This window comes from Orycteropus afer, unplaced genomic scaffold (genome assembly GCF_000298275.1).
Source record: "Orycteropus afer afer isolate SDZICR_OR568_19922 unplaced genomic scaffold, OryAfe1.0 scaffold00020, whole genome shotgun sequence".
NCBI lineage: Eukaryota > Metazoa > Chordata > Mammalia > Tubulidentata > Orycteropodidae > Orycteropus > Orycteropus afer.
The window spans coordinates 7,003,901-7,025,296 of NW_006921607.1; the positions used below are offsets into that span (position 1 = coordinate 7,003,901).

Sequence of the window (21,396 nt, forward strand, 5' to 3'; positions counted from 1 at the left end):
AGCGGAGGCAGGCGGGCGGCGGCGGCAGCGGCAGCTGGGAGCGGCGCCATCCGGGCCCCAACCCGCTGGACCCGCAGAACCCCAGCCCTGATGCCTACTGCAACCTTGTCATCTTGGCTGTGGCCAACAGGGTGAGCCCGAGGGTGGCCCGCGCCCCTGCCCCCAGCCTGTCGGGTGCATCCGGCTAGGCGCCGCCACGCCCATTCACGAGGCTCCTGGGGTGTTGCCCGAGCTCTTACCGCCTCCCTCCTTCGGCATCACCGTTTCAGGCACTGTCTGTGTGCCCAACACGCTAAACGGCTTCTAAACTCCAGGCCTGGACACCTCACCTTGGCTGGCCACTGCACCAAAACTCAAAATGGTGAAAACACTTAATCTGACCTCTTCCAACCCTGCTCCTTCTCCAACATCGACATTGTTGGTACCTCCAAAGTAACAGTCGTAAACACAATAATCACCACCAAGAAACAGGTAGGAGCTCTGGTGGCATAGTCCCTAAGGCATTTGACTGATAACCAGAAGGTTGGCTGTTCAAACCACCAGCCATTCCTGGGAAGGATGGTTGGACAATCTACTTCCTTAGTGATACTGCCTCAGAAACCCAAGGAGGGGTTGCTGAGTCACATCCCACTCCAGGGCAGTGAGTTTAAGAATCAAGTGCCAGCCCATGCCAGACATGGAACCACCACTGATACGTTTACTTCTCCCTACAATCTCCAGAAGCTGGTAATACAAGAATCCCCACTCTACAGAGAAAGAAACTAAGACCCAAAGGTTAAGTAATTTACAGCAGGTCACGCAGGGAGTTCCTCTTAGTAACTCCGGCGTCACCCAAGGCAGAAGGCTTCCTGACATTCGGGACTTCCCTGCCTCCTCCATCTTCCAGTCATCCTTGCTTTTACTCATTTGACATTATTTGCCAAGAGCCAGCTATATGCTAGGCATTGGGCTAGGTGCACAGGAGGTAGTTGGTGGTCTCCCTTAGGGAGCTGATGGTAAGCAGAGACGGGGGCTTCTAAGCTCTCCCTCTGACCCAGGGCCACTGCCTCTCTCTGTGTTGAACCAAACAGACATGGTGCCTTAGTTATCTGTGCTACAGAAATACCACAGGTGAGGGGCTTTAACAAACAGAAATGTGCGTTCTCACCGTTTAGGAGGCTAGAAGTCTGAATTCAGGGTGCTGGCTCTAGGGGAACCCTCTCTCTGTCAGCTCTGGGAGAAGGATCTGTGTCTTTTCAGCTTCTGCTCCTTGGTTCATTGGTGATCTTCATGTGGCCTGGCCCCTGTCTTCCCCCATCTCTCCTTGTTTGCGTTTCCTCACTTGATCTGCTCATTTTATATCTCAAAGGCTTAAAACATACTCTACACTGATATGGTTCATACCCCAAATATACAACCAAACCAAACCCACTGCTAGCGAGTCAATTCCAACTCATAGTGACCCCCATTGGGTTTCTGAGGCAGTAAATCTTTATGGAAGTAGATTACACTGTCTTCCTTCCATAGAGTGGCTGGTGGGTTTGAACCACCAACTTTCTCATTAGCAGTCAGGTGCCTTAGGCACTGTGTTACCAGAGCTCCTTACCCCAAATATAGGGGTTAAGATTTATAACACTTGTTTTTGAGAGACACAATTAAATCCGTAACAGGCCTGTCTAGAGGGGTAAAATGGATAATAACCAAGTAAATGTGTACATGAGGAGCCCTGGTGGCTCAGAGTATTAAACGCTCGGCTGCTAACAGAGAGGATTCGAACCTACTACTTGCACCACAGCAGAAAGATGTGGCAGTCTGTTTCCATGAAGATTTACAGTCTTGGAAACCCTACGGGGCAGTTCTGCTCTGTCCTGTAGGGTCGCTGTGAGTCAGAATCAACGCAAAGGCAATGGGCTTACTGTGTATATCATAGCTGACCCCTTGAAATACTTTCTCACTTACCTTTCAGCTCTCTGCTTTCTCCTGGTTTACCTCCTGCCTCCTTGGATGGTCCTTCTCAGGACCTGGTTCCTCCTCTCTTCTGCAGCCTTTTAAGCTTGGAGTGCCTGACTGAGTCCTTAATTTTCTTACCTACTTTATCTGCACTCATTTCTGAGTGATCTCATCTTGTCTTGTGGCTTTAAAAACAGTGAGAATTCCAAAGATTTTGTCTCTTGCCATGTCTCCACTCCGCATCTCCACAGGTCTAATGACCAGCTCAAACCTAACGTGTCCAAAGCTAAGCTCTGGATCTTGGCTCTCCTCTCCCAAACTGCTCCTCCCTGGGTCTCCTCGTCTCAGTGTGTGGCAGCTCTGGCCTTTCATTGCTAAGACCAGAACCTCAGAGTCCTCATTCGTGGCTCCTTTCCCTTTCTCACGCCCCGTACCCATTCTGTCAACAAGTCTTGTTAGTCTGTTTTTAAAATATAACCAAAATCCGTCCTCCCCACCAGCCCTCGGCTGGCCCTACCCAGCTTCTCTCCCCTCTTCTCTCATCCAGATCATGGAGTCACTGCCTCAGGTGACTGGCTCAGCCCTTGCTCATAGTCCACTCCCACACAGTATGAGCAGTCCTGTTAATACATGTCACATTGTGTCACTTCTCAGAATCTTCCAATGGCTCCCATTTCACTAACATCTTACTCTCCCTTACATGCTTCAACCACTACTCTTTCCTCTCTGACCCCATCTCTTTATTCACTTTATTCACTCCACTCCAGCCATACTCGCCTCCTGGTGGGATGCAAGAGACCTGTGGATTCTGGGTGGTTCGTGGCAGTGCTGGTGGGGCCTAGAACAGGACCTGGCACATGATAGGTGCTCAGTAAATATCTGTTGTGTGAATCGATGAATTAACGAATGCTAGATAATTGTAGCTTGGGATAAGGGCCAAAGAAAACAAGTAGGTCTCAGTGATAACGAATAAGAGAAGGGACCCATTACTAATGGGGAGAGTGAAGTTGTGACATAAGCAGAAATGTGAAGGAGAGGAAGAAGTCAGCAGGGGGCAGTCAGGAAGGTGAGTTCCAGACGGAAGGAACACTGTGCTCTGTTTATCCCGCTGGACTGTGAGGGCTTTAGGGTACAGACTTCATCTAATTCACCTCTCAGACTCCAGACCCCAGTGCCTGGCACACGACAGGATTAGATGAGAGTTTATGGAATAAACCAAGAGCTGCTTTCTGGGGGTGTCTAAGCCCCTGGCCTCCTATCTGTGGCACTGTGGTCCCAAGGAGGGTACAGAAGTTAGAGTCAACAAACCTGGGTACCAGTGTCAGTTAATGCCTTGAACCTTCTGACTGAGCGTGGGCAAGTCACTTAACCACTCTAAGCCTCACTTTCTAAATTGGGATTCTGCATGCCCTGTCCATTGTATAGAGTTGTTGTAAGAATCAGCCCTGTTTAATCACTAGTAAACCCCCACAACCCCAAAACACCTTTACTGAATTACATTTTAATTTGTACCCTGCGCTTTTTGAGAAACTCCAAGTAGGAAATGGCTTCATGAAGATGCTCTCTTCACTAGTAATTGCCTTTCTGCATCTCTTCTTTAAAGACTTAAAGAGAGAAATTCCTCTCCAAACCTGAAATCACAAAATTTCATCCAAGAACTTAAACTCCTTCTTTCTGTGAGAGACTGGAGGTTGTTATGTATTCATCCTGCTTCCATTTTTCCTCTGGGTGCCAGGAAGCTCATATCTAAATCTGGCAGCCGGTAGCAATAATTATAATACATCTAAAATTCTGATTCATTTAATCCTTCTTCTGACTGGGTCAAGAGTCCTGCTTAATTACTTCCACTCTCTGGACCTCAGTTTCCGTACCTGTAAATTGAATTAAATTATTATTTATTTTAGATAAATTTCACGGTGGTCCATGAATCATCCAGAAATCTGGGACACATTTTTCAGGGCGGAGAAGCCAAGATTGTCACTGCGTTCTATAAAGGGCCCCAAGGCTTAGAAAATGACCATATAATTTTTGGTGGGAAATGTCCTCAAGGTTGACTTACACGTGTGTGTAGGTGTGTGTGCCTTTGTGAGGCTCCTCACACAGCAGAGGGCTTCCTGGTCATTGGTGAGGGCCTGAGTTCTCTCCCCTCTCTCTCTGGGCCAGGATGCCGCCGAGGAGTCATGCGCCCTCATCTGTCAGGTGTTTCAGATCATTTATGGGGACCAGAGCATTGAATGCGTGGACCGGGCCGGCTACCACTACACGTCTACGCCCGAACGGCCATGGCTCTGCAGCCGCAGTGAGTACCAGAACCCCAGCCTCCCCTCCCATGAAGCGTCCCAAGAGGAGGGAGGAGAAGGGATATTGGAGGCTGTGGGAGGTCTCCAGGGATCCTGATCACTACTGAAACCAGCTGCTGTCAAGTTGACACTGACTCATGGCAACTCCATGTACATCAGAGTAGAACTGGGCTCCGCAGGGTTTTTAATGGCCAGTTTTTTGGAGGGTGATTTCCAGGCCCTTCTTCTGAGGAACCTCTAGTGGATTTGTACCTCCAACCTTTCGGGTGGCAGCCAACTAGGATCACCACTTATGCCACCCAGGGATTTCACTGCAGAGCCTCAGTCCTAGCTTCTTCGTAGATGTTCACTTTGCCAAATTCAGAATGAGCCCCTCAGAGCTGAACTTTCTTCTCTCATTTTTGTTTATGGTGTCCCTGTTTTGCAAAAACCTAAATGTATCACTGTCTGTTTATTGAGCCCTCAGCCCCCCTCAGACTCTGGTTAAAACGAAGATTTACAAATGGTCCTTGAGTGCAATCAAGGGCTGGAAGGAGAATGAGACTAATAGAGGCATTATTGAACACCAGCTATATGCCAAGCACAGTAGCAGATGGTCCACATCTTATTTGATCCTCGTAGCAAACTCATCTGTCCTGGTCACCACTGTAACCCCTGTGCCTAGCATGAGATTGGGTACATCACAGACGTTCAGGAAGTAGTTTCTGAATGGATGAAGGAACGCTCTGAAGCCTTATTCCAGTTTTACAGATGAGGGCATTAAAGTTCAAAGTAGCTGATAAACTTGCCCAAGGTTACTCACACAGCTGCTAAGTGGCAGAGCCAGGTTTCAAACCCAGGTCTGTCTGATTCTGAAGCTTCCCTGGCTGCCTTCAAGGCTATTTGATGAATTCTCTCAGCCACAGCACCCCCGTGTGATTTCAGTTTGCATAGCTCCAGCTGGCTCTTTCCTTCTGGAGAAGTTCCTCTGTGGAAGCTGAGCTTGCTGGGAAACTGTGCTCATTGGGAAATGGAGACAGTTAATTGACTCTCACAGGGATGATGGGCACATAAATGAAGTGATTCAAGAAATATCTCAGCAGATTCATTCATTCAGCAAATATTTACTGGGCACCTACGATGTGTCAAACCCAATGCTAATCACCAGGATCTAATGGGGAACAAAACCAGGCAGGGTCCCTACCTTCACACAGCTTGGCATCCTGTGAGGTAGGTCAACAGTAATGAAATAATTATACAAATACATTGCCACGTACTGTGGTTTGAGAACATATCATGGGGAACTAATCTTGCCTGGAAAGTCAAGGGAGTGTCTGTGAGAAAACAAGGCTGAGTTGAGCTGGGACCTGAACAGGGAGACTTAAGAGCTGGATTCAGTGAGATAACAGGACCGGGAATGGAGCAAGTTCTCTGAAAATAGGCTTTCTTTCTTGAGGTTTTGAGTTCCTTCCCCTTCACAAAGTTCTTTTTGGTCTTGCCTCAAATACACACGGTTTACATAACACTTCCTCAACTGTTCCCTCACTTGCTGTACCCGAGACCCCCAGGCAGTAGGCCTGAAGGTGGTATTGTCCCCCGTGTTGGAGAAGTTGAGGACAGGAGAGGGGAGGACAGTTGCCCAAGGTCAGCTGTGTGTTGGTGGCCGGGGCAGGACTAGATTCCTGGGTGGGGCTGAGGTTGGGGCGTTAGGGAGCCAGGGATGCTGGTACCTGCTTGACCACCTCTGAACTGTGCTCTGTCTGCTGGCCCCAGGTGAGAGCTGCCGCACGGATGGGACTTACGCCTATGATGCTGACTTCAGCTGCTGCAGCTCCTTGTGGGTACCACTCTTCTCGGGGACCCCACTTCCTCTCCAACCCCCTGTACAAACAGAGTCTCTCTTCCAATCACTCATGGGGCTCCTGTGGTGAAAGAAGTGACCCGGCGTTGGTTTGTGCTAGGATACTGGGCACTTACAGTGGGAGGTAAAGTGAGCTCTCCAAGCCCCAGTGAGCTGGTACGATCCAGACACAAGGGGCCCAATGGACAGCCAGACCCAGAAATGAGTCCACTGGGACCTGCCGGTTCTCTCCCAGCCATCCAGGCACAGTGGCCTGCAGAAACCAAACTCACAGCTAACACCAAAAGCTAAACCAAAAACTACTTTAAATATGGCTCCATTTAATAGAAAACCCTAAAGAGATTTTGTGGTACAGTGGCTAAGGCATTTGGCTGCTAACGGAAAGGTCAGCGGGTCAAACCCACTAGCAGCTCCATGGGAGAAAAATGTAGCAGTCTGCTTCTGTAAAGATTTACAGTCCTAGAAACCCTGTAGGGTAGTTCTACTCTGTCCTATCGTGTTGCTATGAGTCGGAATCAAACAATATGGGTTTGGTTGGTTGGTTGTTTTTAAACAAGACAGAGCTTTCCCCTCCATCAGGAAGAAGTTTGTTTAGGGCCCCATGGTCATCAAGGCCCTAGGCTTCTCTTTCCCTGCCCTAACCTCCTCAGCATATGCTTCCATCCTCAAGGTCACCTCATGGACCAAGAGGTGGTTATAGCTCCAGCCTTCACTGTAGAGTGCCAGGGGCCTCTTTAAAGATCTTTCCTGGAATTCCCATCAGACAACTTCTGCTTACATCTCATTGGCCAGAACTTGGTCACATGGTCACAACTAGTAGACTGCCCAGTCTTCCATCTGAGGAGTGGCTGGTAGGTTTGAACTGCCAGCCTTCTGGTTAGCAGTCAAGTGCCTTAGGCACTATACCACCAGAGCTCATATATATATGAGCCACTCCTTGGAAGGAAGGTTGGGCAATTGATTTCCATAGAGATACTGCCTAGGAAACCCAAGGGGTCACTATGAATTGTGATTGACTTGACGGCAGTGAGTTTGGTTTTTTGGTGTATATGTGTGTGTGTGTGTATTATATATCATATATATCTTATATAATATATATTATTTTGGAGACCTGTCCAGAGTTCTATTCAGGGTGGCCAACTATCTTGGTTTGCCTAGGGCTGAGGGGTTTCAGTGCTGAGACCTAAAGCCTCCCAGGCAAACCGGGACTAGTTGGTACCACCCTGGTTCTGTTACTAAGGAATTAGAGTGGAGAAGTCTCTGCCAGTGACATATATTCTATACTTTTTTTTCCCTATTTTTCTTATTTTAGTAGCAATGGATTTGCCTTCCCAATACTGTGTGCCCTCACCCCCCCAAAAAAAAAATCCCCATTGCAGTCAAGTCTGTTCCGACTCATGGCGGCCCCTGTATTAACTGAGGAGGACTGCTCCGTAGGGTTTCTTGACTGCAGTCTTTCCAGAAGCAGATTGCCAAGTCTTTCTTCCTCGGCACTGCTGGGTGGGTGCAAACCGCCAACCTGTAAGTTAGTGGCCAGAGCAACCAGCTCGCACCATCCAGGGACTTTCTGTGCCCTCAGGCTAGTCTTTAAATAACACAGGTGTCTGCTGAAGAGATAAGAATCATGATAATAACCAGCATCTATTGAGCTGGCCGTGTGCCTCTTCTTCTCTACACAGCACTTCATTTTTAAAAATCAACATAGCAATATTACAGGGGATCAAAACCAAAAAAAAAAAAAGGAGCTCTGGTAGCATAGTGCCTAAGTCATTTGACTGCTAACCAGAAGGTTGGTGGTTCAAAGCCACCAGTTGTTCCATGGAAGGAAAATAGGGCAATCTACTTCCATAAAGGTTTACCACCTCAGAAACCCAAAGGGGGTCACTATGAGTCATTGCTTCTAGTCCATGACTCTAAATGCCTTGCAAATATTAATTCCTCTCATTCTCACAATGATACCCAATTTTAATATCCAGTTTTACAGGTGGGGAAACTGAGGAATAGAGAAGTTAAATCATTTGCCCAAAGTCAAACAGCTAGTAAGTTGTAGGCCTGGGATTTGAACTCAAGCAGGCTGGCTCCAGAGTCCACGCCCCTAGCCACTAAGCTACAGTGCTTCTTTGTAGGTCATAGTGGAAGATGGTTCTAGAACAATTTATAGACCAAGGAGGCAGCAGCCCAAGGTTGATTTATTTATTAAACAATATTTTTTAAGTGCCTACTATGTACCAGGCACTGTGCTGAGTGCTGGGGATACAGTAAGGAATGAGACAGAGGGAGTAGAAGGTGTTCTACAAATGAAGGAAACCAAGGTTCCTGCCCTTGTGGAGTTTAGCAGGGGAGGCAATAAAATCACTATTTAATGGTAATGAGCATTAATGACAATGAGCACTGAGAAGAAGTTCAGGATGCTGTGAAAGGGAGTAAGGAGGATCTCACCTTCTCTGGGGAGTCAGGAGGGCCTTTCAGGGGCAGTGTTTTGGTTACCTGCTACCGCTCTAACAAGAATATATCATAAATGGGATGGTCTTAACAAACCGGAGTTTATTCTTACAATTTGGAGGCTTGAAGTCCAAGTTCAAAGTGCCAGGGGCTAGGGGCTAGATGAAAGCCCCTCAACCTTGGGGTCCAGCTCTGCCTCCTGCTCCCGGCCCACTGGAGCTAGAGGCATTTCTTCACTCAGACAGCTGCTGGCTGCTGAAGCTGAGGAGCCCCAAGGTTGACAAGTAAAAAGGCACAGTCCCGATGTTACCAAACCACATGGCAAGCCATTAACTTAAGTTCATTGTAAGTCCCAAGGTCGGCAGAGCAAAGCAAGCTGCTGAGCAATGACATGGCTACATGCAGGGTGCACGCATGCCATAGGCTAGAGACCATTCCCAAGGCTTCTCCTTGTATACAGGAAGCAGACCACATCCCAAAGGCAGCTACTCAGCTGCTTGTGGTAGATCCCACCATGGAGTTGATTGCCAGTCTCATCATGGGGAATAACTACCACCAGCTGCCCAGCCACTCATCCAGGCCTAGCCAAGTTGACACAAAAACATAACCACCACAGGCAGTGACATTTGAACCTGGAGGATGAAATGTGGAAAAGCATTCTAGGTAGAGGGAACAGCAAGCATGAGGGTGCTGAGGCAGGAAAAAGCTTGGTGTGTTGGAGGTGCAGGCAGGAAGCCGCAGTGGCTGCCAGGGAAGGTGTGAGGCAGAGAGCACTTGGAGTGAACAGTGTGGATGAGGGGCCTCGAGGGCCTTGTGTGTCATGTTTATGGGCTTTGTGAACACATGTGAGAGTCTAACCTAGTCCCGGGGATCAGGGAAAACTTGCCTGAGGAGGTAATATTTAAGATTGACCAATGAGTAAGACTTAGCTGAGTAAAAGGTGGGGGAGAGAAGCATTCCAGGCACAGGGAACAGCATGTGCAAAGGCTCAGTGGTGAGAAAGTACTAGGAACATTAGAGGAAGAAGGAGACGGCAGGGTGGCTGGAGTGCAGAAAGCAAGTGGAAGTGTGGTGGAAGACAAGGCTGGAGAGGCAGGCAGCGGCTCGTCCAGGCATGGGGCCTTGGAGGCCAAAATGGAGTCTAGGAGGAGGCCTCGGGTCCCAAGCATTGGTAGCTGTGCCCGCCCATCTTCCGCCTGCACCAGGAAGAAGAGCTGGAGAAAGGTGAATGAGGCCTCTTCCTGTCTGTCCCTGCAGCAATAGCTCCCAGGACACCTTTGAAGCGTGTTACAGCGGCACGTCCACACCTTCTTTCCATGGCTCCCACTGCAGCAGCAGCGACCACAGTGGCCTAGGCCTCGAGCAGTTGCAGGACTACATGGTCACGGTGAGCTGGGGTAGGTGGTGCAAACAGCCCAAGCAAAGGCCTGGGGCTGGAGAAAACACAAAGCAGTTCAGGAATCGTGACTAGTCCTGGGCATAGTTGGAGCATAAGACTATAGCAGTCAGGCAGGTGAAATTAGAAGAGTAAACTGAGGCCAGCTTGAGGCGCGAGGCTGTTAACTAAGGGCAGCTAGCGTTAACTGAGCATTTGCTGTATACCAAGCACTGTTCTAGGCACCTTTCATACTAAACCAAAACACCAAGCTCACTGCTGTCAAGTTGGATCCGACTCATAGTGACCCCTCCTTGGTTTTCCGGGGCAGTATCTCCACGGAAGTAGATTGCCCAGTCTTTCTTCTGAGGAGTGGCTGTTGAATTTGAACCGCCAGCCTTCTGGTTAGTGGGAACTCTGATGGCATAGTTCTTAAGGTGAGTTCAAACTCACCAGCCACTCCTTGGAAGAAAGATTGGGCAATCTACTTCTGTAGAGATACCACCTTGGAAATCCAAAGAAGGATCGCTATGAGTCAGGATCGATCAAGAGCAGTGAGTTTGTTTTTATTTTGGTTTTCTGGTTAGCAGTCATATGCCTTAGGCACTGTGCCACCAGAGCTCCTAACACCATCTCTTAATCCTTAAAATAACTCCAAGAGGGAGGTTCTGTCATTGTCCTCACTTTGCAGATGAGGAATCCAAGGATCAAGGAGGTTGTCATGTACTCAAGATCACAGAGCTGCTCAATGAAGGCATTAGGATTTGAACTCAGGCAGTTCAAAGGGGTTGGGTGTCCCCTGGGTAGGCCACAGAAGGGCTTTCAGAGGAGGACTGGGCCAGAAGTCCCTATAGGGGGCTCTAGGCCTCTGGACAGGGGTTCAGCAGGGATTGCTGCTGGGATTGACCTCGAATGGTGCCCCCCACAGTTGAGGAGTAAGCTGGGGCCGCCTGAGATCCAGCAGTTTGCCCTGCTGCTGAGGGAGTACCGGCTGGGGCTGCCCATCCAAGACTACTGTGCGGGCCTGCTGAAGCTCTACGGAGACCGGCGCAAGTTCCTCCTCCTGGGTGAGCCCCTGCCCTCCCGAGGGCTCACGGAGGCCCTCTCTGCTGTCCCTGGTCAGGCACTAGGTTGGGAGCTTTTCCTCCCGGCCGTGAGATCCGTGGGGCATATGAGAAAACCAAGGTGCTGAGTGGGGAAGGGACTCCCTGCAGTCACAGAGCTAATGAGGAGAAGAATTACAGGGTCCTGGTGTAGCCATTTCATCTTCACAACAAAACTGGGAGAGGGAGTGGTTCTCCCCATCTTACTCATGAGGAAACTGAGGCTCAGAGAGGCCCAGGTACTTCTTCAAGGTCACATAGCTAGTAAGGAGGGCTAATAATAACAGAATAATAACACTAATAAGCTAACACATATTTGGCAGTTACCGTGTGTCAAGCATCATCTCGTTGAATGCTCAGGGTTCTGAGAAGTGGCTAGTATTATTTGCCCCCATTTTACACACGAGGAAACTGAGGCTTAGAGAAAAGTAAGGTACCAGAGTCACATAAATAGTAAATAGGGATAGAGGTAAAGTGGGAGGGTGATGTGTGCCAAGTACCTTGTTATCTAATCCTCAATGCCCTACTGGGAAAACAGGCAGTTTTCTCGATTTTAAATGTGAAGAAAGAGAGGCTCAGAGCAGTTATTTGATAAAGGTCACCCAGCTAATGGAAAAATGACAAGCAGCAGTAACTAACATGTAACACGGGCATTTACTGTATGCTCTGCATTATGTTATTACTCTGGCTCAGAGAAGGTAAGGAACTTGCGGCGGGTCACACAGCCAAGTGAAGTGGCAGAGGGTAGGTTTGAACTCAGATCTCCAGAGAAGGTGATCCCTTTGTGAGAGTGGAAGGGGCTGAACGTAGAGGAATCACCCTGTTCCATGCTCTGCAGGGATGCGGCCTTTCATCCCCGACCAGGACATCGGCTACTTCGAGGGCTTCCTGGAGGGTGTGGGCATCCGCGAGGGGGGCATCCTCACCGACAGCTTTGGCCGCATCAAGCGCAGCATGAGCTCCACGTCGGCGTCAGCCGTACGCAGCTACGATGGCGCAGCCCAGAGGCCCGAGGCGCAGGCCTTCCACCAGCTGCTGGCTGATATCACGCACGACATTGAGGCGCTGGCCCCGGATGACGACGACGAGGACGACGACGACGAGGGTGAAGACGAGGAGCCCCAGGGCTCCCAGAGCGGGGGTGAGGTGGCAGAAGACAACTACCTGTAGCCACCGCCCATGCGGAGGGTGTGGACGGGAGGTTGGCTCCCCACATTGCAACCTCTGAGCCTCACACACTCTTGCCTGTAGGATCCTATCCACAAGGTCCCTCCCCTATCTCCATACAACCAGGGTCTCCGTTCCCTGCAGGTCTACGCCTTCGGGCTCCGGTCCATGTAGTACCGAGAATGTCCTCTGGGGGGTGCGCGAAGCCGGACCCTGAAGTCCTGGTCAGTTGTCTGGGCGTCAACGGGCTGCTCCGCTAGCCGTAGGGTGGGCGGGGTCTTGCCTTGTCCCCTTGACTCTGAAGCTTTCTGGAGGCCGAGGGAGGGGCGAGAAGTGAGCGCCACCTGATGACAGACTGAGAAAAGATTTCCCGGACTCCAGAGACCTCTATTTGTCCTATTTGCAAATTGTGAGACTAAGGTTCAAACGAGGGGAAAGAGTTAAGGAAATTTGCTGATTCCCTTTAGATGTTCCTCAAATTGACCATGCAGAAGGGCTTTTTAAGGCTCTGAATGGCAGGGTCTCCCTCCTCTATTGGCAGGAATTGGATCAACAGCGTGGAACACAGGTTTTCTTCCACTGAGGTGGGTAGACTCAGAGGTTGGTGATCTGCTTCCAATCCTAACCCTGAAACAAGGTGCTTCAACCTTTGGAGATCTCGGATGTGAAACCAGACAGACCTTAGCTCCTGAGTGACTACTGTCCCAGCCTCTGTGCCTCCCACTTCCTCAGTCCATCCAATGAGGTCAGCCCTGCTTACCTCCCAGGATGGTTGTGGGGATTAGTGAAGGTCAAAACCTTAGTGAAGGGTCTAGTACATGATACCAAAAAAAAAAAAAACACCTCACTGCCATCCAGTCGATTCAACTCATAGTGACCCCTCCTTGGGTTTCTGAGGCAGTATCTTTTGTAGATTGCCCAATTTTCCTTCGGAGGAGTGGCTGGTGGGTTTGAACTGCCAGCTTTCTCATTAGCAGTCAGATGCTTTAGGCACTGCACCACCAGAGCTCCCAAGTACATGATAGGTACTCAATAAACGGTGTCTTCTTCCACACTCACCCTTCCTGACTCTATTTACTGGTCTTGCCTGTGTGCAATGAGATAGGAACTGAGGTGGGGATGAGGTGAAGAAGACCCTCAGGGAGCTCACAGTTTGGGGAGCGGGAATAGGACTTGCCAGGGATCTGGGATAATCAATCTGAAGGTGGGTGGGGTTGGAGAGGTAGATCAGGAAAAGGACAGCAGTCAGGGAAGGGCGGACCGCCTGAGCAAAGGCATAGAGGCTGAAAGGAATGAGACTGGAGAGGAGGCCAGAGCCTGAGTGAATTCCAACTCGAAGTGACCCTGTAGGACAAAGTAGAAGTGCCTTATAGGGTTTCCAAAGCTGTGGCCTTTTACGGAAGCAGATTGCCACATCTTTCTGCCATGGATTGGCTGGTAGGTTTGAACCACTGACCCTTTGGTTAGCAGCCAAGTGCTTTAGCCACTGCATCACCACGCCTCATACAGAAGAGCTGAAATTTAGTTGTAAACCTTATAGAGCCTTCCATGGCCAGATACATGGTACTTACCATAAGATAGGTACTATGGTCACCAACTTAAAAGTAATATTATTATTAGGACTTTAGGTCCAGGAAGTTCCATGATTCATACTCATTTTGTGGATCATAATCATCACATCATCATTGGTCCATGGAAGACCCTTCTGATATTTTGCTTTGTTGTTAGTCATATCCCCACCTCTCCATACTCTCTCCCTTCCACACCATGGGCACCAACCCTTATGTGCTATTATATCCCTAGACATAAAATACACAGTGGTGGTTTGTTTTTTTTTATGCTAGGTAAGTGGTGTTGAATAAGAATTCCATTCTGCTCACTCCGTGGAGTGTTTTTAAGACCTACCCATGTTGCTGTGGTAACATCTAGTTTTTGCATCCACCTGCTACAAAATAGTCCAAGCTCAGCATCCACTATATTGTATTTATCTATTCCCCTGGAGATGGACACCTAGGTTGCTTCAAACCCCCACTTACCACAAATGACAAGGCCGTGATGGACATCTTTGTACAGGACCTATGCGTAAATTTCTTTGGGCTCTATACCCAAGAGTGAAATTACTAGATTACAGAATGTACATGTTTTAAATTTCAGAATGGCTCCACCAGCAGCATGTGAAGGATCCTATCTCCCCACATCTTCATCAGCTTTTATGATACCTGACTCTTGTGTTTGCTAGCTAGTTTGGGTGTAAGGCTGCATCTAATCTTTTAGTTGCATTTCTCCATTAATCCTAATGTACAACCTCCTGTACTCATCAGGCATTTGGGTCTCCCCTCCTGTGACTTGCCTGTTTATGTCTTTTGCCCATTTTCTTTTGGGTTTCCTGTCTTTCTCTTGTTGATTTGCAGGAGTAGCTTATAAATTTTAGCTATTAATCCCTTGTTGGATGTTGATGTTGCACATACCTTCTCCCGATGTGTTGCCCATTGTTGTCTGTCGCAGAGGAGAGGGCTTACTCAAACACAGATTGCTAGACACCACCCACAGAGTTTCTGACTCAGTAGAGCAGGGATAGGGCAATACTTTGCATTGCTAACAAGTGCCCAGGGGATAACAATGATCCAGGGACCACCATTTGAGAACCACTGGTTTATGGTGCCTTCTGTTGAATAAATCCTTAATGTTGTCGAATGTATTTATCCTCGTTTTATGGATGAGGGAACTTGGACTTAAGAAGAGGAAGTGAGTGATGACAGTCACACAGTGAGCTGGAATTGAGACCCATTTTTTACTAGGCCCAGGGATCATGCTTCTACCCACTCTGTTATCCCCTCTGTCAGTCTTTGGAGTGCAGTGTTGGCAGGCTGAGTCATTTGAACTTGAGGCTACATTGAGCCTTAGTAAAGTCCTGAACAAGGCAGCTAGAGAGGGAACAGTTGATTGATTGGCTAGAGATGGGGCCCAAAAGATAAGGGTCCCTCTTACAGACCTGATAGGCCTTGCAAGAGGACCAAGCCCAGAAATTGCCCACATTCCTTAGTCAGGGAACAATAACAAGGTTGCTGACAGGTGCTGAGGCAGTTCTTACTCCACAGCTCTGAGGGTGAGGCAACTTCACACCCTGAGGAAGTACCCACCCACCCCGGAACTAACCTCTTACCAAAGCCACGTAACCCCTTGGCCCCCAAGGTCCAAAGAGCCCTGGCTGGAATGGTCCAGGCACTGAGCATGGGCCCTCTGGCCACATGTCCTCTTGCAGCACCAAAGACCCTGCCAGAGTCGCTTTCCATCATGGTTCAGTTCCTGGTATCACAAGAGGAGAAAATCCCCCAGTGGTGGGACAGCTGGTTCTGAGGACCTCTGGGGGTGGTGCAAGGATAGAACTTCCCCACCAGCTGGATCCCCATTTGGGGCCCTGCAGCTTTCTACTCCCTCCCAGCTTCCAACTGGAGACTGCTCGCAATCCTTCACAACTGCGTGTGGATTGTGGCCTCCGGGCCCAGTCATTCAGTCACCAAACATTTAGAGAACACCTGCTCTGTGCCAGGCATTGTGCCAGACAATAGGGGGAGAAAGAGCACAGTCATTACCCACTGGTGGGGAAGACAGGCCCCCAAATAATCACACCACAAGGTTCTCAGTAGTAAACTCAAAGTGAGAAACCAGCTCTACCTGGGAAACCTGGAAAGAGCTTTGCAGAGGAGGTGATTTATGAGCCAGACCCTGAAGGATGAGCAAGATTTTGGCAGGTGCATTAATAGAAATGAGGGCCCTCCAGGCAGGGGCCCAGCATGAGCAAAGGTGGGAGGGGTGTCTTAAGGGATCATGGTATACTCCAAGACAGGTGACCAATTAGGACCAGAGCAGTGACGAGGTGCTCCAGCCCTGGAATCAGACTGTTTTTATTTTATTTTTTAATTTTATTTCAAGATTTTTTTACATTCAATGTACATTTAGTTTCACTCCTCATTTACCATGCCCAACCCTAACCCAATCCCCTCCCCTCCCTGCCCAGTAACCCCCTCTCCCCCATGCCCCTCATAGTTATGCACTCCTGTCTGTCCTACATTTCCTCCCTGTGAATGTTGCCCCTCTTGTGCCCCATGGTCTATTGCTCTAAGGGACGCATTTCCGTAGAGTATGTGGGTGCGTCACCCTGGGTTGAGTGGTCTACGTGTACATCTTGTTAACTATTGGGCTGAGAGCCAGCCCCTGGGAGTGAGTTTCATTCCAGGCCCAGGATGTATCCCAGGGCCATAGTATTGGGGGTCTCACCAGGCTCCAGCCAACCAGTAATTCTGGTCATTAAGTTTTTGAATTTTTTTTCCACGTTTTTCCTCCCAGTCTATCCAGGATCTCCAGATTTGATCCCTCCTGAGTGGTTGATATTGGTAGCCGGACACCGTCTAGTTCTTCTGGTCTTGAACAAACTGGTTTTTAATCCCAACTCCACCATCTGCTAGTTGGGTGATATTGGGTGAGCACCGAAATGTCTCTGGGTCTTGGTTTCTTCATCTGTAAAATGGGGATGATAATACCATCACCCTTAGAGATCTCAGAGAGTGTTGTGAGGGTTAAACAAGAGAACCCATACAAAAGCACGTAAGTGTGATTGTTATTGTTGCTAGAGAAACATGGTGTAGCTTGTAGGAGCGGAAGCTGGAGAAGTGGGCAGATTGAGGAGGTCCCTAAAGTCAAAGCTGGGAAGTCTGGACTTTCCTCGGGGAGCAATGGGGAATAAGCTAATGGGTTGCATTTTCTGGAAATGAGTATGTTGGCGGAAGATCTTTTGGAGGGCATAGTAGAGCCAGGAAGCAAACGGAATGGGGCAGGAAGCTGGGACAATGCCCAGGTGAGAGATGCCATTACCTGACTCGAGGAGTAATGATGGGGCAAAGAGTAATGAAGAGAAGAGGGTAGGTTTAAGAGACAAGGAAGGAGAAGAGAATTTAGGGGAACCCCAGCTCAGAAACAGCAGCTTTCTGAATCCTTTGATTGGATTCTGTCTATCTGTCTTTGTATCTGTCTGTCTGTCCTTTGGGAGCCCTGGTGGCATAGCGCCTAAGGCATTTGACTGCTAACCAGAAGGTTGGCAGTTCAAACCCACCAGCCATTCCTCGGAAGGAAGGTTGGGCAGTCTACTTCCATAGTGATACCGTCTTGGAAATCCAAGGAGGGGTCGCTATGAGTCGGATCTGACTCCACGACGGTGGGTTTGGGTCTGTCCTTCATTCACCCACAGCACTTTATTGAGTATGTAGACTCTGGCCTCATGGAGTTCCCATTCTGGGGAATTTGCATTGCTATTAAACAGTGTTATTTGGAGCTTCCAGATGCAGTGACCACCCAATCAAGCTAAATGATGAGAAATTCACAGTCCTATTAGTGGGCCTTCCCACTTCCGATTTGTCCTCCACCCTCAGACATTTCAGATGAGGGGCAGAAGGGCTTAAGGCCAGGCTAGCCAGTCTTGGCCATTTCCTGTGATGAGGAGCTCAATTACTGTGGCAGCTCCTCCCATCTTTGGCAGTTCACACTGTGCAAGAGCTAACAGCTGCCTCCCCCCCCCCCCCCCGCCCCCCCCTCCCCGCCCAGGTCCTAGCATTGCCTTCTAGAGCTCTCTATGCAGAACTGCTCCCTCAGCCCTTGGGCAGTCTTGCAGTGATGTGCAGAAAACGATGCGAGATGCAGAAACTTCTCATTTCTGTTTAAATGCAGCCTGCTCTACCTCCCACCCCTCCCCCTCAAAAAAAGCTTTTTAAACTCATCACACACACAAAATAGTGTCTTTGGTGTGTAAAGACGATCTACAAATGGATAATAAAAACCCACAGCCCAATAGAAAAAATGGGCAAATAATTAACACAGTTTGGAGGAAATAAATTACAAAGAACTCTGAAACATATGACAAGATGTTCAGTCTTACTCATATGAAAAGAAATGCAAATTAAAACTCCACCAAAAAAGCATTTTTCAATTACTGGATTGGCAAAGTTCAGAAAGTTCGATATTTACTATGTGGGTGTAGGTGTGAGGAAACAGGCACTCTCACACATAGCGGGTGGGAGGTTATGTTGGTACAAGCTCTATTTAGCAATATCTAGCAAACACTTTAAATGCACAGACCCTTTGATGTAGCAATTTCATTGCCAGAAGTTCCTCCTACATTTATAGTCACATAAGTGGAAACGATGGATGTGCAAGGGAAAACATTTCAGTTTTGTCTGTAATAATAAGAGATTAGAAAAACTCAAATGTCCATTGATAGGGGACTGATTAAATAAATTGTGACTCATGCAGACAACAGAATACTATGCAGCCATGAATAAGAACAAGGTAGCTCTTTATGTACTGATAGGGAATTGTTTCCAAGATAAAGGAGAAAGAAGCAGCAGCAAGGTGCAGAACAATGCACTTTGGATAGTGCCATGTTTTTGTTCAAAGAGGGGGTATTGTCTTTGTGTGTTGTTGTTTTTAAGTGCCATCAAGTTGTACCCGACTCACTGCGACTCTTCCTTGGGTTTCCAAGGCAGTAGATTGCCCCATCTTCCTTCCGAGGAGTGGCTGGTGGGTTTGAACCGCCAGCCTTCTGGTTAGCAGTCAAGTGCCTTAGGCACCACGCTACCAGAGCTCCCTGTCTTTGTGTATATGCGTGGAATTGCTCAGGAAGGACATACAGAATAGGTTACACTTGTTGCCTCTGGGCTGGGGGACTGTGCGACTATAGAACAAAGAGAGAAGGAGACTTTCTTTTCATGATGTGTCTTAAATTCCGTGTGTGGTTATAAACCATTGTTGTTATGTACCATCCAGTTGGCCCCCAACTCATGGTGACGCCATGCACGCGGAATGCAACACTGCTAGTCCTGCACCATCCTCATGACTGGTTAGGGATTGGACTGTTGTGATCCATAGGTCTTCATCAGCTGATTTTCAGAACTAGAACCCCAGGCCTTTCTCCCAGTCTGTCTCAGTCTGGACTCTCCACTGAAGCCTATTCAGCATCATAGCCAAATGCAAACCTCCATTGACGGCCAAGTGGCAGATGTGCATAAAGTGCATTGGCTGGGAATCAGACCCAGGTGTCCTGCATGAAGATGAGAATTCTACCACTGAATCACCAGTGCCCTCTGAACATTAATTACAATAAAGCAATTCTAAAAGAGCAACCAAAAAAAAAAAAAAAACCCACTATTATGGTTTTATCACTCTGTAGACACTATCTGTTTCCTTGGCTGTCTGTCCTCTCCTCACCCCTACCCCCAAATTACACACACACACACACACACAGATCCTGGTTCTGATTCATTCTTAGACTGACTGGAGCCCAGCACAGTGTCTATCACAGAGCACGTGCTAGGAAAACTTTGAGTGTGTATTCGCAGTGACCACCTTCTTCTCCAAGATGGCTTTCAATTCGTCTTCCTCCTGGTATTCATGCTCTTGTCCAGACTCGCATTGAATAAGGCTGACCTGCCACTTGGCTCTCTTGGATAACTTGCTCTGGGAGAGCCCTGGGAGAGGTTCATGTGGTGGGGAACTGAGGCCTCCTGCTACAGCCATATGGATGGGCCACCTTGGAAATGGATCCTTCAGCCCCAGAAAATCCTTCAGATGACTGTAGACCAGGCTTACAGCTTGACTGCATCCTCATGAGAGAGTCCAAGTCAGAACCATCCAGCGAAGCGGCTCCCAGGTTCCTTACTCAAAGAAACTGTGTGAGATAATAAATACTTACTGATGTTTTAGGCTTTTAAATGTGGGGTAATTTGTTATGCAGCAATGTGTAATTAATGCAATCAACAAATCCTTATTCTGTGGGGAATACAAGAGAAAAAGACATGATTCTGCCTCCAGGGTAGCAAGCCATGTGCACATTCATTCTTCTGACTCATTTCTTAAACCAACGTTTATAGACCACCTACTATATACCTAGCTAACCAGAAGGCTGACGGTTCAAACCCACCAGCCACTCCTCGGAAGGAAGATGGGGCAATCTACTTCCGTAGTGATACTGCCTCGGAAACCCAAGGAGGGGTCGCTATGAGTCGGGTCCGACTCGAGGGCATATAACAACAACAACAACAACTATATAACTAAGAGCTCTGGTGGCGTAGTGCCTAAGGCACTTGACTGCTAACCAAAAGGCTGGCAGTTCAAACCCACCAGCCACTCCTCGGAAGGAAGATGGGGCAAGGGACAATCTACTTCCCTAGTGATACTGCCTCAGAAACCCAAAGAGGGGTCGCTATGAGTTGGGTCCGAGTCCACGGCACATAACAACAACAGGTCCCTGGCTTGGGAGCCCCTGCTCGGGCGGGGCCGGGGGCGGGGCCCTCCTTTTCTGTCGCGGGATCCAGTCAGGCAGTCCTGGCCACGCCCCTCCCGCGAAGCGCGGGCAGCGCTCCCTTGCAACCCCAGCAACCCGACCCAGGAGGAAGTCCTCAGAGGGCTTCCTCTTTTCTTGGCCTCCGGGGACACTTGGGGAAGAGGGGAGGGTTGTGAAACTGAACCGTTCCCCATCCCCGCCTGTGGAGATTTGTCAGCTGGAGGTGGCCACGCAGCTGGAGAAACAAAAACAACGTCAGGGGCGCTCCCCCTCTACTTCCCCTACACCCCTATTACCGCACCCCCCCCACCCCATCCCGTCCCACCTGAGCAGGAAGTCCACTACCTCTATGATGGTCCCTGGGTTAGGTAAGCTTCGAAGACACCCATAGGACTGAAGAGAAAGGCAATGTACCAAATGTGAATGGTCAACACAGTGGCATTGAGGAAGAGGAAGACATAGGTACATGGGAGGTACAGACAACAAAGATGAATCCTTTTGCACATACAGTACTGCATTGTCAGTGAAGGCAAACACGGGTATACTGGCGGATAGATGGGTGGACAGGCTGAACTATTAGGAATGTCTGTGCAGCAGGGAGTGTACCCAAGACCATGTATAGGGTTGGCAGACAGTGGTTCTACAAGTGTATTGATATGTTCTGTAAGAATTCTCAGGGGTATAGTAGAGCTGACAAGGGGCAAGGTTGTAGTCACTGCTTGGTCACAGCTAGCTACTCAGAGTGACTGAGTATGAGTAGTTGCACCTGTGGGCTGGGGACCATAGTCACAGGGGGACATCAAGCTCAATTGACATAACATACTACACAAAACATTGTTCCACCTCCTACTTTGGCGAGTAGTGACTGGGATCTTAAAAGCTTGCAAGCAGCCATCCAGATGCAATGA

At 48.8% G+C, this 21,396-nt stretch overlaps 1 protein-coding gene across 1 annotated transcript in view; it reads left to right on the forward strand.

Moving 5' to 3' along the window:
* CCM2L (CCM2 like scaffold protein) overlaps nt 1–12,159 on the forward strand; it is a 20,668-nt gene extending 8,509 nt beyond the window's left edge. Inside the window, exons 6-11 of the mRNA XM_042783596.1 lie at nt 8–131; nt 4,093–4,228; nt 5,982–6,045; nt 9,769–9,898; nt 10,815–10,953; nt 11,828–12,159. Coding sequence (XP_042639530.1) covers nt 8–131; nt 4,093–4,228; nt 5,982–6,045; nt 9,769–9,898; nt 10,815–10,953; nt 11,828–12,159 — 925 coding nt within the window. The remainder of the gene's footprint in view (nt 1–7; nt 132–4,092; nt 4,229–5,981; nt 6,046–9,768; nt 9,899–10,814; nt 10,954–11,827) is intronic.
* The last annotated feature ends 9,237 nt before the right edge of the window (nt 12,160–21,396 follow it).